General features: G+C 40.1%; 1 protein-coding gene across 1 annotated transcript; it reads left to right on the forward strand.

The window, feature by feature from the left end:
- Window positions 1–589: 589 nt before the first annotated feature.
- Window positions 590–16,046, forward strand: LOC144934771 (uncharacterized). Its single transcript, XM_078860901.1, has 16 exons — window positions 590–743; window positions 1,841–1,985; window positions 2,523–2,591; window positions 2,994–3,057; window positions 3,276–3,368; window positions 4,476–4,506; window positions 5,252–5,306; window positions 5,424–5,769; window positions 6,050–6,138; window positions 7,031–7,187; window positions 7,840–7,989; window positions 9,832–9,914; window positions 10,796–10,853; window positions 11,838–11,925; window positions 12,169–12,224; window positions 13,190–16,046. Exons 2-16 carry the CDS (start codon window positions 1,866–1,868, stop codon window positions 13,246–13,248), a joined length of 1,518 nt encoding a protein of 505 aa, XP_078717027.1. The 5' UTR covers window positions 590–743; window positions 1,841–1,865; the 3' UTR covers window positions 13,249–16,046.
- The last annotated feature ends 1,506 nt before the right edge of the window (window positions 16,047–17,552 follow it).

Consider the following 17,552-nt stretch of genomic DNA (forward strand, 5'->3'; position numbering starts at 1 on the left):
ACAAACGTGTTACAGTTTAATCAACGTCGCATGACGCATGCGCATGATGCACTTCACTCACTCGTCCACGCGTTTCCCCCACCCCACCCCACCCCTCCCCTCCACCCACCCCACCCCTCCACCCACACCACACCTCCACACCCCTCCACCCACCCCACCCCTCCACCCACACCACACCTCCACACCCCTCCACCCACCCCACCCCTCCACAAACCCACCCCTCCACAAACCCACCCCTCCACAAACCCACCCCTCCACAAACCCACCCCTCCACAAACCCACCCCTCCACAAACCCACCCCTCCACAAACCCACCCCTCCACAAACCCACCCACCCCTCCACAAACCCACCCACCCCTCCACAAACCCACCCACCCCTCCACAAACCCACCCACCCCTCCACAAACCCACCCACCCCTCCACAAACCCACCCACCCCTCCACAAACCCACCCACCCCTCCCCTCCACCCCTCCACCCACCCCACCCCACCATCCACCCAACCCCACCCCTCTAACTCGCTCGCGTCATCGTGGCTGGTGACGTCACCCAGCCGACTCGCGCCACGCGGGCCAATGAGCGAGCCGCGTCTTGGCCAGAGCCTCCTCGGGAGGGCCCACGGTGGAGTCGGGGTCGCCTCAAGTCGCAGCGCGTCTGAACGCCCAACGCGAAGTTACCCAACGCCACTCGTGGTTTCGTCGTCGTCTGTCTGTCTCTTCTTCGCAGTCTGGAAGGTCGTTGCTGGCGTGCGTGAGTTGATGTTATTCAGCTCCTCGGGAGTTGACGGGAGGGTTACGGAACCGAGGGAGGGTAGGGGCCTTGTCCAGTCTGGTCAGGCCTGCGAATGCTAAACATGCTGCTGCTGCTGTGACCACATTCCTCCAGGATTTGTCTTGGTTATCTACGTGTTGAACGTGGTGCACTTTTTGTCACTGGCCTCGTTGTGTTGGATTTTTTTCCCCATTGTATTTGCGATTTTAGTTTGGATTTACCGACGTAGTCAATCGTATTCGCGGCACACGCGGTTCTCATCGTATCGATCGATATTGACGGGCCTTTAATAATGTCAATGGCGGCCTTTAATGATGCCAATGCTGGACACGCGTACGTAGCTAGTGTCACTGTTTAATGAGACTGGAGAAAAACCTCACATTTGAATCAAACGTTGTGCCTAGACTTTGGGAAACGCCAAAAAAAGTGATGAAACATCGGGGCGTTGTCATGTTTATTGGGCTGAGTCGAGACTGATGTAATCATCCATGCGCCTTTTAGAAATAATATTTAGAAACACATTTACAAAAACGGAACGGCCATACTAAGGTCACATGTATAAAGTGCCAGGATAAATATTAAGAAGAGTATTACAATGTGAAATGCATTTCGCTACGGTTATCGAAATATGTTCCAATAATTTGGGAATTAACTGCGAGGAAATGTTAGAAAAACTGAGTTTAGAAGGCGTAGGATACATTTTAGCAAAGGTCACGTACCACAAGTTCGCAAAAAATTGTAGATCATCTGTCAGAGCGACACAACTTGACAAGACAGCAGAGTTTATGTGCTTAGGGCAGCTATGGTAGGCACACTGGAATCGAGTGGCATTGAAGGAATGTAACGAAGTGAGAGCAGTACACCGACGAGATGTGTGCTCGGGAGATTATACATCGCAGGACCATGGGATATAGGCATTCAGAATTTGATTTAACATGGCTGATGATAGTTGCTGTGTGTACGTCATGTTTAAAGACCACTGTTTTTGCCTTGCGCCAATGTTTAGGCATGCAAACGCGAGACCGGTTTCCACTGTCTGAGACTCATCTGCAAATGTGACGTTTCTTTTCAGTAGAAGATTATTGGCGAAAAGCATCATGAGGAAGATTATTCTTGGTCCGAATTCCATCTATTTGTATGAGGGAGAGATGGACACCAACGATCTTTTGTTTTTTCACAAGCACAGGGATGTGTTTAAAAGAATGTGGCTTGAACAGGTAATACTGCCTTTCTGACATGGCCATATATAGATTTACATTGTGTTTTTTTATTTCTATTTTTTATCTCAAGTAATTAAATGTTTATGTTTAAACCAGCATGCCTTCTCATAGTCACATCTTAATAATTTATAAGACAAACATGTGTGGGGAACAAGGCAATGAAACCTACTGTGAGATGGCTTAATGTGATACTTGTTTGAGATATTTAAACGGTGGTATGGGTTTTAAAACTGTTCTCTGCATGGCAGTAAGATTGTACACATTTAAAGTTATTAAATAACTCAAAGCAGTAAAATGTATGTTTCGCTAAGTTTTTAAAATGTTAAGTTAACATTTCTGTTTTAATATAAACACCTGCAATGTAAAAAAAATTCAAACTTTCACTTTGTTGAACAGCTCCATTTGAAAACAGTACTGTCCTTTGTGGTCATGTGTATCTTACTCGTAAACATCTCATATGTATCTTACTCGTAAACATCTCATATATCTTAATAGTAAACATCTGATTTGTTCATCACTGAAATGTAATTGCAGGGGAACAGGTTTTGGAAAAGATTTCTTTTGGGATTCCGGACATTTTATGAAGACCTCTGTCCACAAATAGTAAGCCAAACATCGACATATTCCAGTGCCCTCCACCCTTCTGCGTGCACAAATCTCTTTTTTGTATCCACTAAATACATCGACTGTATATAGACAAGTTTGTATTCACCATAACAAACGAACAGATGCATATGCGGTTGGATATGAGATCATTTTGTAACTATTTAATATGTGTTTTATAAATAAATCGTTCTTTTTTTCAATTATGTGCATCAGTATTTCTTGACTTTGTGTGCTCACATTTTGACTTTCAAAGAGTGTTTTAGAATGATATCTACAATTGATACTTCGAACCATATTTTTATAACAGTCATTCGCTATTATTTGTAAAGTTATTTAACGATAAACAACTGTTTTATAAAGTATAGAGTGTTTAACATGTACGTGTGTGTTTTTTTGCAGGCAGGTGAAGTTAATGCTTATTTCCTATATGGCTGTACTTACATAGAGACACAGTTTTGTCAAGGTGAGAGGTGGCAGTTCAGCTGTTACATTATGATCGTATCTGTTTTGGACACGTGCTTATTTTTTTTAAATGTTCACACTAATCATGAGTTAGCGTTTCATTATTTTTGAGTGTACATTGCCTACATTTGACCGTTTAGCATTTTTGTACCGTATTTGATTTAAAATACGAAAAGTGTAATAGTCAATTAAATATTGTTGATGTTTTTAAATTTACAGATCGATATTCAAATGCAAGGAGATATATGGAGGACGTTTTCAACGTTGCTAAAAACAGACACAAGGCTGTTAATTGTACTGGTGGTTCAGTGGGTAAGGCTGAGATGTGTTGTCCTGCATCCACTATACACTGTTACATTGAAAATTAGCATTGAATACAAATCATACAGCTGTGAAAGAGGTACTCTGAGTGCTGGTAACTAGAAATGCATTATTGTAATATTGTTTCTTTTTGCACCTGAGCTACAATTATTTTCGGAAATATTTATATGCGATGTCGCCAGAAGATGGCAGCACACCACTGTGTTGAGTACACATGTAGTAGGTTCAATGAGACGTAAACGACGTAGTCGGAGGCACACTTATTTATTATAACGTTACACTTAGCACAGGCCAATGTATACAACACTTGAAGGGATAACGGCCCCTTCACCCGTCTAACAGGGAGACCCCACTAACTTTAGCCCGGCTAGCCTACTCCCAGGTCCTCCACTCGAGAGCTAGGGGAGGCTAGCTGATCCAGCTCTGGCCAAGCTAGGATCACGGCACCCTTAGCCACCAGACCGGCTCTTACAAGAGCATCGGCTCTGGGCTCTCGGGGCCACGCCACTGGCTTGCCCTGGTCGGTCCTTAGAAGGACAGCGATCCAGGGGAGTCCCAGGGCCTATCTAGCCGGTCTTCACTCTTCACTGGTTAAGCTGAATACTGAACCCCGAGCCCACCGGCTCACCGCCTTATATAGCAACTCCCCCACGAGGGGTGGGGCCGTGGGGGATCACAGCGCCGTTACAGCCCCCCAGGGCTTACCGATTCGGACGTGGATGTAAGCATCCTTCCGCGTGCGGGCATAACCACCCCTGGTGTGTTTGTTCGCCCTCCCGCAACACCCCTACACATACACAGGAGTTCATTGAGAGTGGTATCTATTTGTGGATTTAAAATATTTGTACATAGCTCTGACTGTTGTCCCTTCTCATGTGTGGATTTTCTCACATACCAAACACTTATACATGGAATTGGCCCAGCATCATAATGATATAATCTCTCTGTAAATATATTTTATTATGTTTCTTTTCAACAAAACATACCCGAGTAAAATAAAATAAAAACCGTGGTCAGGTTTATAGCTGGCACGTACAAATATATTTGTTTGGATGAAAATAAAATGTAAGGTCATTCTGATTTTCTTTTTCTCAACAGCCTGGGATCCTTTTTATATGAAAGAAACTAGGTGAGTCCAAGCGAGCATTGTTTTGTTCACTTAATTGTGTATTTGAGTTGGCTACACAAATTTGGGCTTGTGAAATTTACTTCAGTAATACTGTAACTGTTGTCCTCGTTTCATCTGCATAACTTTTCAATATATGCCCTCTTATTGTTCTGATTGTGAAGCACTTTGTTACATCCAAGGTTGACTTGCAATGCATTATCTCTTGTAGTGTCCATGCAGTTCAAATAAGCTGCTGACCTTGTACGAGGGTTAACATCAGAAATATGTCGTCTCTAAAAACTTTCAAGAATTATTTTGGTGAAGGTTGTGCATTTTTTTGTATTTGTAGTTTAAACATCTTTACCCATTTTTTACAATTGAATATTGAATCTAATTTTATAACATTTAACTCTTTTTTATAGTTCACTTAAACAACTCATTCTAAAAGGGTTTGTATAACTTGGAATTGGACCAGTGGCACAATAGTGAGCACACTGCTATGATCCCAGCTGCCTGATTTTAATTCCCAGCCATGGCTAACATCAGCAGTGAGTGATATCTGAACTGGTCAAAGCCCCGCTTCTCCAACCCGCACTGACCACCGTGGTGAAGTATAGTCAACCGCAATGGACAACATCGCTTAGGAGAGACCTTCATCCAGCAGTTAATTGGGAAATGCCATATATTGAAATAACCGTAATTGTCCTATGAGCATATGTATTAGAAGAGTAAAGTGCTGTAATAATTCAATTTCTCTATGTTACAGGGAAACGTTTAGAAATCTATTTGGTTCTCCAGGTGCCCCTTTGACCCTTGAGACGGTATGTATGCCTCTACTGTGCATATGGCTTTTATCTAACCTTGCTCACAATATTCATGGGAGTTTTTTCTGGTACGCCCAGACTTTAATACAATGCTTTGTACTCCACTCTCTGCAGATGTGCTTCGTGTCTCCACTATTTATTCAATTTGGGAAGTCTGTGTGCAACTGCTTGAGGTATTGGATCGAGGCAGAGAAATGTGACAGCTCGGATGAGTCCTATTGGTCACCAGAGTTTGTTAGGAAGTATGGCATGGACACGGACTCTATAAAAATGTCAGACAGTCCTTTAAATATTCTCAAAAGAAATAAAAAATCCAAGTCTAAATCGAAGCAAGAACGTTCAAATGATCCTTCAACGGAAGATTTACACCCTGGCCAAGAGACACGGTTTTCCCAGCAAAACACCACCAAGGCTGCCACCACAACTACCAATTACTCTTTGTATACTCCAATACCTAAAGGTAATGCGAGTTAAGTGCTTGATTTTAAACATTTGTACATTCATATAAAATAGTAGTTGATACATAAGCGTGTTCCAGATGTGTGGAGCCTTTTAAGTTGTGGCCCTTGAGGTCACAGATTAATTTGTTCGCACAAAGTCAATATGGCTTATGCAATCTTAGAAGTTAAAGGACTAATGGTAGCCTAAAAGACACCACCAGCCATATTATTTTTTAGTACGAAATTTAAATGTGACTTTTTTTTTCAAGTGCATTTTTATGTAATTCTGTGTTTTTTCAGATACGAGAACAACGGAAACAAAAAAGGAAGACGTGAAGCTGTCTGGAGCGAATAGCGATGGAAGTGAGCCAACAGCAAAACATGTTAAGGTAAGCTTGAATGAGCAGCAACATGTTCTTGATTGTAATGTCCCAAGCTAATTGTATTGCACGAAATAAATACAGCAGAAAGGCTGCATGAGGCTCAATATGTCTGTCATGTATCGTAAACCAATTACCCTTGCGGAAATCTATGCTGACAACAGAATATGCCATCATTGTAGCTTGTATAGTAAAATGAGAAACCCATCTGCTCCATCTCAGTAGGAAACATTTCTAGAGTTCGAAAGAAACTGAATTGGTTTGTTTCATGAAGCAAACATCTTTATAATATAAACGTGTATTTTAGCCTTTATTGTTATAACTTTGTAAAGGTTTGTGTTTACAGCTAGATAGATGTTTTTTTTTATGGGATAATTTCACTTGTCAATTCTGAGTCATGTTGTTTATGCATTTATTTCTATATATAGAGCGTCGCATACCCATGGTTCCATGGCAATTGAATCAGGGCACATAGCATTAATAAATAAACAAATTAACTATCGAGTAATGGAATAGTAGTTGTCACTGTCGTATGAACCTAGGGATATTGATTCACAGCCATGGCTGGCATCAGTTGCAGATTGGTATCCAAAATGTTTCTAAGGATAATGCTTCACCCAATCCTCGCTGACCAGCATGATCAAGTATGACCAAAACGTGTTTGGCGGATCACATTGATCAGTGGATTCACAATGGGCTGTACATCTTAAATATAATTACTTATATTGATACAGAATGATTGAACAATAGTGCAAAATTGCTTTGAGATAGTGGCTTATGGACTGGTACTGAAAACCACTTTAATATTATTAACTCGTACTTTTGATTATCTTAAATGCAGCCTATGCTCAAAGGCCTCGCGAGTATAGCTCGTTGCCTTGTGTCTTTTTCCATCCCTCAGGAAAATGCCCCAAAGACGACTTCAACGGAGTCCAAGTTGGTGAAGGGGGTTCTGAAGGACTTCTTGAAGTTGGCCAAGAGGAAGAATTTTGATGCAATTGTGGAGGAAGACCTGAACCGTGAGGCCAGACTGCGAAATAGGACCCCAGAGGATGTTAGTGAGTGGCCAGCACCTCGTCACATTTACTTGGTCTTAGCAAGGCCTGATAATCGCAGGCCTTGCTGGAAGGGTCTTGTCTAATGTTGTAAAGATATGTGTCCAATAAGGGTGCAATGATGTATTTATTTTCTAAGTATCGATTTTTTTATAGGATCCTGCCAACCACGAGATGCTGCTATATTTACCACAGCTGATTAGAAAATCGATTATTGAATGTAATGTTGACTGAATTGTGACAGTTCTGTTCATTGAATTGTGGTGGTGGGCGATTCATTTCCACCTTTAGTATACAACCACCACGTTTTATTAATCTGTTGAATGCCAAGCAAAAACGTTCAGCTTTTATATACATATTGATTATTATTAATGGTCTTCCAGGTGTAAAAGATGATCATATAGATCAAGACCTTCAGGTGAGCCTCTCAAAATGTGTTTTGTGTAGGTTTTGCCACAATTGTTAAAGTTTCTTATCAATGCAAGTGACAGAACAACATATAAAACAACAGTAGAATGGTAACAGTGAAATCCCTTCTGCTAGCATTGGCATGAGCAGTCAATTGCTGGAATATACCATTATTTGTATATTTTTACTGACAATGCATTTAATATACAATGACCATATCGGTACCAATTAATTGTATCGTGTGCAGTGCGACAGGTGGTGGAGGATATACTGTCAGAGGAAGATCATGTTTGCTGGTGTTTTAAAGATGCCACGGAGTGCCGCTGTGACAGCAACAGCAGCATTTTTTGCCAGTGCAGAGATAGCAGTGACGTACGAAAAAGCAACAAATCTGAAGGTTCGTGTTGACAGTGACAATAGGCAAAGTGCTTTTTTACATTCGTATAACCTTTTCCGTCCATGCGTGAATATATGTTTACATTGACGTGTACATGCGTGTCATGCTTAACGAGCATTCTTTCTACAAGGATTCGCTATAAACACATTCCTGCGGAGGGAGCTGGTAGGAACATTGGGTTGCTCGGTGAATGGCCAGGGTCAACGGCGGCGTGGTGTATTCCGCAAATATGCCCGACTGTGAGGGCGGGCACAAGCCGGCGTGAGTAGGTTAAACGTTGAGTTCTATAAGAACACCATGGGGTGACCAGCCCCTCCCCACCCTCCCCACCCAGCCCCTCCCCACCATTCCCACCCAGCCCCTCCCCACCCAGCCCCTCCCCACCCTTCCCACCCAGCCCCTCCCTGCACGACGGACACAATAATCCCTTGTGGGCTGGTGTAACCAGGAGGTTCCTACCAGTACGAGCTATTTGAATTTAGAGCAATTTGTTTGAAAAACGAGCATAATGTTTGCTTATCGAGTTTAGACCGATCGATAGATTTGCGTCCCGTGGCGACAGGGGATGCACGGTGGACCGCAGCTGTTTACCAGTTGTCCTATGCTGAGTGCGCATGCTTTTCGTTATGTGGTGGAAGGGAACTTCGTGGTGGCACTAATGGGTGTTAGCGATTCGTGCGCGATGTAGCGGTTCGTATGCGGCGCTACGAACGCAGAGACCCGAGTTTGAATCCTGCTCACGGCTAACACCAGTGACATTGATCTGAATTGGTCCTGGTCCTCCCCTATGTTGACTCCGCCTCAAATGAGTACCTGGTGTGTAAAAATCGCCACTAGGGATACAAAGGCGGCGGGGCATGGTGCTGGCCACCCACCCCTCGTCCTGTACCGGCCTTCATAGGTGCTCGCTGATAGCACTTGCCCCAACAGTATGTTAAGGCAATACAGGCGATCATGCACTGGTTCTTCATGTGTGGTAAGTGTTACATTTGATAGTTTATTACGTCATTTGTATTTCTCACGTTAATAAAGTTGTTAAAAAGTGGAAGATTTGGGAACTTAAATGTAGCTCAGCTTTTAACGTGGGAGTCAATGGGAAAACGCCGATCGTTTAACGAGTTTTCGCTTACCGATACATTTTAACAAAATGTATATCGCTTGTTGAGCGAAGACACCTGAATTAATTCATGGACTGATATATTGAGATGCATTTAATGTTCAGGAACACTTAAATTTTATATATGGATGTATTCACATACCGATACAAATATTGAGCTCCTTTTAAAAGGAAACAATATGCTGTACTTTCCCTTCCAGTGGTGGGGAATCTAAATTAAATATCAATATAGTTGAGTCAAGTACCATTGATTTTATTACTATAATGTAATAACACCATTTGCAGCAATTGTAATGTAATGTGTTATTTACTTAACATAATTTTATAAAAACTTTAAAAATAATACATATCTTCAAGCCTCACATTAACAATGGGTTTCCAGTTACTGTTGTTTAACCAGGTGAGAACTCAAGGGACCAGGATGAGTTTCATTTTCAAGAGAAGCCCTGTGGCATAATCCCAACTGAGTAATTTGTCAAATTTTGGGGCCTTACGCGGGTACACAATGGGGGCCACTCTTTTGAATAACGTCTGAGGATGTTTAACGTACACTTTGAAGCAAACGGCATGTATTGTTATTACGGTTAAAACACACCGTATTAATTATCGGCGGTCACTGAACTTGAACCGTATGCCTCCATGACAAGCTGCAAACGCTCCATTGCTAGGCTGTGTCGCCGCCCAGATTTAATTGTGAATGCTTGGTACGACCATTGTATTTTCAGTTGCATCCTTGGTGGAGAAGCTGATTGGGAAGCTAGCCGGCAATGATACCTTCAATGAGGCGTCAACAGCAAGCGAGGGGGAGGTATTGAATCTTTGTGCTTTTTCCACATCAATACTGAAGAAGCATCATCTTACACTACTGTTCTTTTATTGGAAGATGGTTGGCCATCATTCCTTGAATAACTCGAGAATAAATACAATATAATGCATTAATGTGCAATACACAACAACACAACACAATCTATTCTAACAGTTGTTTTGGCAAGGCAATCCTTTGTTGTATTCTTAGTCTCATCAGCAGTGTGTGACTTGTTAAATGTATTGGAGTTGCTCGGTTGTAAAAGCAAGCGGCGTCTGCCAACACCATGGGACCATTTCGCAAACGCATAATTTACTGTCTTGGTGCATCATGGGTAATGAGACATTATTGGTCCTAAAGCCTCACTGGCTAAAGAACCTTCATATTTTGAAATATTTTTCGTGATCGAATAGATTTTTTTTTTTATTAATCATGATCCACGAAGGCCACGCGTGATTTTTCCAAGTACACAGCTTGTACAAAATGAAGATTACATGTTGGGCAAATTACCAGGTTAATCCTTAGCCCTGGTAATTAGTTTTTACATCACTGAGAGGCTTATTTGGCTACTGTGAGCGAAGCCATCAGTCAAAACAGACAGTTCAATTGAACGATTTTGCCAAATATGCATTTTGTATTGTCATATGTTTAATAATTAGATATGCATTGTTTCAAGGTGTATTATAAAGGTCACTGACAGTTCTGCGTCTGATTTGAGGATAATGTTTTCTCTTTTATAATCAAACTATTTGAACTGGAATAGTTAATATTTTAAAATAGCTAAATTTACAAGAACAATCTTGGTCCAGCTATGGATGTAAAACGGTGTGAAACGTAATGAACAAAAAACGTGCGCACACATCTGACGTCACATTCTCTTATAGCCCAGCTCTGCCAAGTCAGAAGCTTCTACCAATGCATCGAGTGCTCCCACCGTGGATGGTAAGTGGCGGGCCATCAAAAGCTTCAAAACAAACTGGGAGGGCTGTAAATGAAGCATGGGAATGCAAATTGTGCTCTTGTCAAATGAAACTGCTCCTGCAATGGTAAATCTGACAGCCCACCTCGGCTGCTTGTGCTTTGAAACATTGTAGGGAAACAATAGAGCACAGGTGGTGTTCACGTTATTGCAATGATGGCATCAATCTTGTCTAGTTTAGTAACATTAAATCACTGATGGTTTTTTATGTTATGCAGGGAAGGGAAAATATTGTCACATCGCTAATTTGTGATGCATATTTTAAGTCGTAGTGGCTGTTGATTGTCATTTCAGGACATTTCCCACCGTCTTCATTATTATAATAAAAAATAAAAACACGCAGCTCATGATCATCGCACTGGATGAGAACGATACTTCATGCCAAATCAGTGTGAGATGGTGAAAGCAGGGGCCTAAGGACTGGTGCAGATGATCATTCTCATGTTAGGTCTGGCTGGAAATAGAACTCGTTTTGCCTGGTTCATAGTGCAGTATGTGAACAACTCCTCCCCATCTCTGTATTTATGAGTCGCGTATTAGTTCTTCAGTGCAAAAAAACACTACCTATTAACCTTTCCATTATATCAAAGGTCAAGAAATACAACTTTAAAACAACATATGCAGGCTTCATTGTTCAGAATAAGGTCCTCATTCTATGTATGTAATCAACTGCATCATTATACTTGGTAAAACAAATGCATAATATGTTGATACATTCGTTAAAAGTGTTATTTCTGCTTTGTCAACATGACATCCCATTCCAGATATTGCACTCCAGGTCAATATGGATTACACATATATACTTTGGATGTTTATAGTTGCAGGCATAGACTCGACTACATTTGTGACATTGAAGCATTTCAGCCATAGTAGGACATTAAAATTTACATCGTGATATGTAATACAAGTAAATGTGTATTTGTCATTTTTTGTTACATTACCAACAGAACACGGAAACAAAAAGGCCAAGCAGCGACAATGTGACCAATGTAAAGCCATGGAACCAAAGCCTAAACTGTTTAAGAAATGCCAGAGGTAATACATGTTAATAAACATTATTGTTATCGATGCACACAATGCACATGCACAAGATATTGCACAGCTCTCTAAAGCTACTTACATTAGCTCGAATTACCCATTGAATTGTATGATCTGCTGAAGCATGTTAGAGTGTTTTTAATGGAATAAAATTTAAGTCATTGGTAGTGCCTCATCTGAAATAGTTTTCATTTTTATAAATCCGTAATGTAACTCTGACTTGGTTTTCTCTCGCTGTAGGTGCTACGATGAACATTGGAATGAGCCTAAGTACTACTGCAGCCGTGAATGTCAAGGTAACCTTGATGCCGCTGTGTGAATGATGGTTGTTTTCAGTGGCATTTGTTGTGCTGTAAACTTAAGAAAATTTCCCTTGAGGTGAAAAAAGTACAAATATGATTTTGAACACGATAATATTTACCGTCGTCTACCAAATGTTGCATCGCAAGTGCTCGTGAATATGCTTGAAATCATTACAATTTCACTGTTTATCATTTTGGTTGAACTCCTGTGGGGGAAAACATTTAAAATCATATTCTTGGTTTCTCACCTGATGATGATTGCTTGTGTTGCAGTCGAAACGTCGTGAGGATTTTTATTGATTTATATTTATATAATTTTATTATTTCCCTTCTACGTGACTTTACCGAAAGAACCAAGCATATGAATCCCTGCAGTCACGAAAGCTTTAAATCAAAAATTAAAATCATGTTAGGTGAAATGTAGATGCTGGTTATTAGGCAGTTAATAACCCCCCCTCCCTCCCTCCCTCCCAATGAGAGTCATGTAATCAAAATGTTGATTAGAGAGTTTAACTAAAATTCATGTTCATATCTTAAGTCTTAACGTGCTTCGCTAGAAATATTGAGCGAGGTAAAATGTGAAACCCAAGTCCGGTTGGGAGCAGTAATCACTCCTGCGTAGGTTTTGTGGTTGTCCTCTATAGCTCTCCAATGTGTTTTTGCATTGTGCCGCTTGGTGTTCGGCACGATGTCCGACGTTTTGCTCCACATGCTTTGTCAGGACAACATGTTATCTTCCCGCACCTCTGATTAGCATGGTTGGCGAAAAAAGTTAAACGTACAACATGCGGTACAAACTAACCATGCACGGGAGATAGCTATACGGCACAACCGGTGAATAACTACACAGTAGACCAAAACGTGCTTCTCAACCGGACGTGGTTTCAAATTTCACCCCCACTCAGTATTTCTAGTTAAACGTTTTAAACTAAAGGTGTGTTTGTTGGTTGTCATTGCAGTGGTAGCTTGGAAGGCTCATCGCAAGGAGCACGCTGCAGCAAAAAGAACCCCCCACTAGGGGGCACTGGGAATTACTGCACCACCAGGTTGGGAACATTTTGGAGTGTACAGTGTAATTTGTGCTCAACTTGTTTGGTGCTGAAATCCTGGACTTAATTCTAAGCTCAAAAATGTGTGGGGTGTGGTACAAATAACTGCCACCACTCAGAACTTAGACTCGTCCACCTGACCCAAGTCAATGCACACTTGTAGCGTGCTTTCTCATCCCTCTCAAGTTGATTATGTTTAAACGGATTAAAATTCTCAAGAGACAATGATGTCTCATTGGCAAGAGTGAACAGGGTCACCAAAATGACTACGTGAAAAAACAAAGTACAGCAATGAAGCAAAATACTAATTGGCAGAAATGACTGTCACTTAATACATCTAAGTTAGTGCACCAACATTGAGCAATATTAAATGATGAATTTCCTGTAGCTTGGGCAGATAATTTTTCTACTGGTCAAACTATAATCACTATTAAGTCACGGATATTTTAAACATATGCTGGGTGGCTATTGTATCAATATGCAAACAGACGACACTGTCAAATTAAATTGCAAGTGAGGTTATACAGAATCGTTAGCTTGGCATAAAATTGTGATTAAAATGGGATAGCAATCAAGGACATTTTTTAAAGATTTTTTTAAAAATGTATTCTCTCTTGTAACCTTTTGTATAACAAAGTCAATGATTAAAGCTGAAAATATCAATTATCTATTTCAGTGGTTCTCAACCAGGGATATGTGTGGACCCTGGGGGTACCCGAGGTGATTTATAAATGTGTGAAATTTAATCATACATGAGAGTCATTGGTGAATAATCATGCATGAATATGCCAGTATGAAATAACTACGATAACATTAAAATCCGTATGGTAACCTCGAACGATATGAAAGACCTATCTGAACTCATTGATCGTAAACAATGTGGTTTCGAGGAGTAGCCAGCGAGTGAAAACAAATTACGTCACGCATGCAGATCGTTTTATTCGCTTGCAGTTACTAGATAGGATACCTCACAAAATGGGTAATTGATTACTATATTTTTGTTAATCGTTAATACATTTATTTTTTAGAACCATTTTGGGTCAGGCAACGGGGGGGGGGGGGGGTACTCGTTTGAAACAAAATTAAACAAGGGGTACAGTAGCCAAAACAGTTGATCTACTCATCTATTTCATTCATGCATTATAAAACTTTATGTAGTAATTGATGGCACTGGCAGGTATTTGGCCCATTAACAGAGAATTAGTGAGGGCCATGTGAAGTTTAGTTATTTTCTCACATGGTTCTCCTGGGCTTTTGCCTTCTGCTTTTGCTTCAATTTGTGTTAATGATTTCGTATGGACTTGTGCATAACGTGCATGTAAAACATCCCAACATTCAGCTAACTGCATTGATCCATTCATACCAATAGGTGGCATGCTTGTCTAGCCATCTGCTTCATTGTTTGCTCGGTCTGGAAGGGAATATCAGCCAAGCTGGTTGTGGTAAGATCTGACATTTGTGTGCAGAATGGCTTAAGTGCATGTTTACTTTGTGTGTAGTAGCAACGCGAGAATTTTCATTTTTGTCAGCAGTGTAAGTTTAACACGTAGGCTTTCGCGACCAATATCCTTAAATGTTTTTTGGGTTAGATCTTGTAAATATAAATGATTGTGTCGTTAAACCTGCTACCACCGACACAACCAATTAGTAATGTTTGTCACGTAAACAAAACGTGCCAATTAGTTACTCCTTCAGCACACCGGTGATGAAGCTGGTTGTATTAACCAGTGAGACGTCGTACTTATATTGTAAATGTTGTGCGTTTACTCTCCAACACACCGATGTGCTGAAGTTTACATGACATGGCTGTGCTGGCTGGTGGCGGGTTAGCAACACATTTATATTTATGCAGTTTAACAAAAAAAAACAGAAAGAAATGTAAACTTACAAAGACTTTTCCATTCCATACCTAGACTCTATCAATAGTGCACATTTTAATTCCTTTAAGATGTATACGATATTTGACATCGTGCAGACCTGAATCAATCATAGCTTTGCCATCCTTCAGAGTTGCTGTACATTGGTAACTTTCTGATACTAAGCTTATATTTCTGGATGTGCAACATCTGTGAGTCGTTTTACTTGTACTAAAGTTAGTACAAAGCTCAGTAAATCTAAAATTAAATTTAGGAAAAAAATATTTTCTTAGTTTTGCAATTTGTATACCATTCTGTAAGTTTTTTGTCATAAATTCACTGTACAGTGTATTGAAATGTAACGTGGAAACTTTAAATAATCATAGGGTTGTCATGCTATACATTTTCACAATACGCTACGAAATCTGATTTTACGCTGTGACGATTATCACAAAATTAGTTCCCATAAATTCATGACTTGGTATTTCACATTTGTATGGGTTTCTTGTTGTACTCCAAGTGTGAATAAAAATTACATCGTATTTATTCAACTGCAGTTCATTCAACTTAAGTCTGCGCATGTCTTTCTAAAATTGGCCTGCTATATCTTTCATGCTGTCACTTACTAAACAAAAACATGTTATATAATGAAAATAATTACTAAAAGTTTAATTTAGTAATTATGCATAGTCAGTTACGGCTGAAAACGCTTTATAGAGTAAGTAAATAGCTATTTACTGCTTTGACTTGATTATTCCAATAATATAATGGCAGGTAATATTTTTTTTCAATGAGCACCGCAATTGCGGCAACCTTAATGATTAACGTTCCATATTTTGACTTAAAGCTTTCGTGACTGCAGGAATTCATTTTCTTTGGGTATTTCGGTAAAGTCACGTAGATAGGTTCAAAGAAAATAACAAAAAACTACGACGTTTCGATCGGTTGTGTTGCGATCAAAACGTCGTAGTTTTTTGTTATTTTCTTTGAACCTATCTACGTCACTTTACCGAAAGACCCAAAGAATATTAGCTCCATATTTTTTATTGTGTTAATGGGTTACAGCTTTGTATCGCAATGTATTCGCTAACATTTTGTATGCCATGTAGATGAGTGACAAATACAATGGCTTGTTTTCTGTTGAACTGTTGATTCTCAGTCTTTTTTTTATTGTTGCTGTTTTACAAAAACTGACAATTTTGTGTCAATGTGACCTGTGTATTTATTGTCTATCATTTATAAGTTAAAGGGATAGCTATTATGGGTAAAATGCATGTTTATTTTCAATGCAAAGGATACGTGTTTAATATGGTTACTTTTTTCATTTTATTTATCCTTTGGATCTTGCAGTGGTTCGAGCGTTTGCCCTTTAAAACATTTTTGGTTGTTAGCTTAGCTCATCAGACCATCAGGGTCGATAAAATCGGTTCCACTTTATTTTACATCGGCAGTGGTTGCCCTCGGTAGGGAGACTTTTCCTCGATGGGAATTTGAAATATCAGGCACTGGCACAGATTTTCTAGCACATGTAGTAATCACATTCTTATTGCTCATTTGTGCAGGGAGATACTGTGACTTGACTTTTTGCATATTGAATGTTCCAAATAGTTTTTTGTTTGTTAAATACCATATATTTATCTGCTGTTTTGGTATGGCAAGTGAAGAGTCAATATTTTGTTACCATGTACAGCAGAACTCAATAATCCACGGTGATATGGGGGCAGCATATCAGGGATCCCATCATCCACAATGCACCGCAGAGGTTAGTTCTGTAAAACGCTCAAAATATTCGAAAATTCATTCATCCTCAAAAAAAAGTGCAGATTGCAGGGGAAACATGGGCACGTAACTACTAGCAAATTCATCTGCCAGTGTGGCTCTGTTTAAAGAGTCTTTGGACTTTGTTTAGACTTGATATCCAAATGTACAAAATGCAAAATTCTTCCCTACTCAACAGATCACATCACCATAGCTGTATGCACTGATGAAAACAAAAACATTGGTAAATTAATAGTTTGCTTTGGTGTTTCACTGCAAGCCTATGTTAGCCCAGCCCACTTAGTACAGATCATGGTTTACACACAATGCATTTTTAAAATGCCGCATTTCCTCCTACCTTTCTCTGCAACTCTGCGATTCTCTCTGCAGCCCCCAAATTCAAAGACCTATCAGAGCTCCAATTTCAAAGAAGCAGCCTATTTGCAATGCAAAGACATGTAAAAATGTAAATTACTGTATATTAAAATACATTGAATACCTCACGAATTCGTAAATATTTTGACGCAGCTAGCGCGGTGTACCACGAATTATGGGAGGAATTTGTGGCTCTCGGAAGATATCCAGAAATGCACATTTTTTTTGTCAAGTTTCAGGATTAAAAGTACCAAGGATTTTGGGAAATGTGGGTTCAACAGAGT

Source organism: Lampetra fluviatilis, chromosome 11, assembly GCF_964198595.1.
Source record: "Lampetra fluviatilis chromosome 11, kcLamFluv1.1, whole genome shotgun sequence".
NCBI lineage: Eukaryota > Metazoa > Chordata > Hyperoartia > Petromyzontiformes > Petromyzontidae > Lampetra > Lampetra fluviatilis.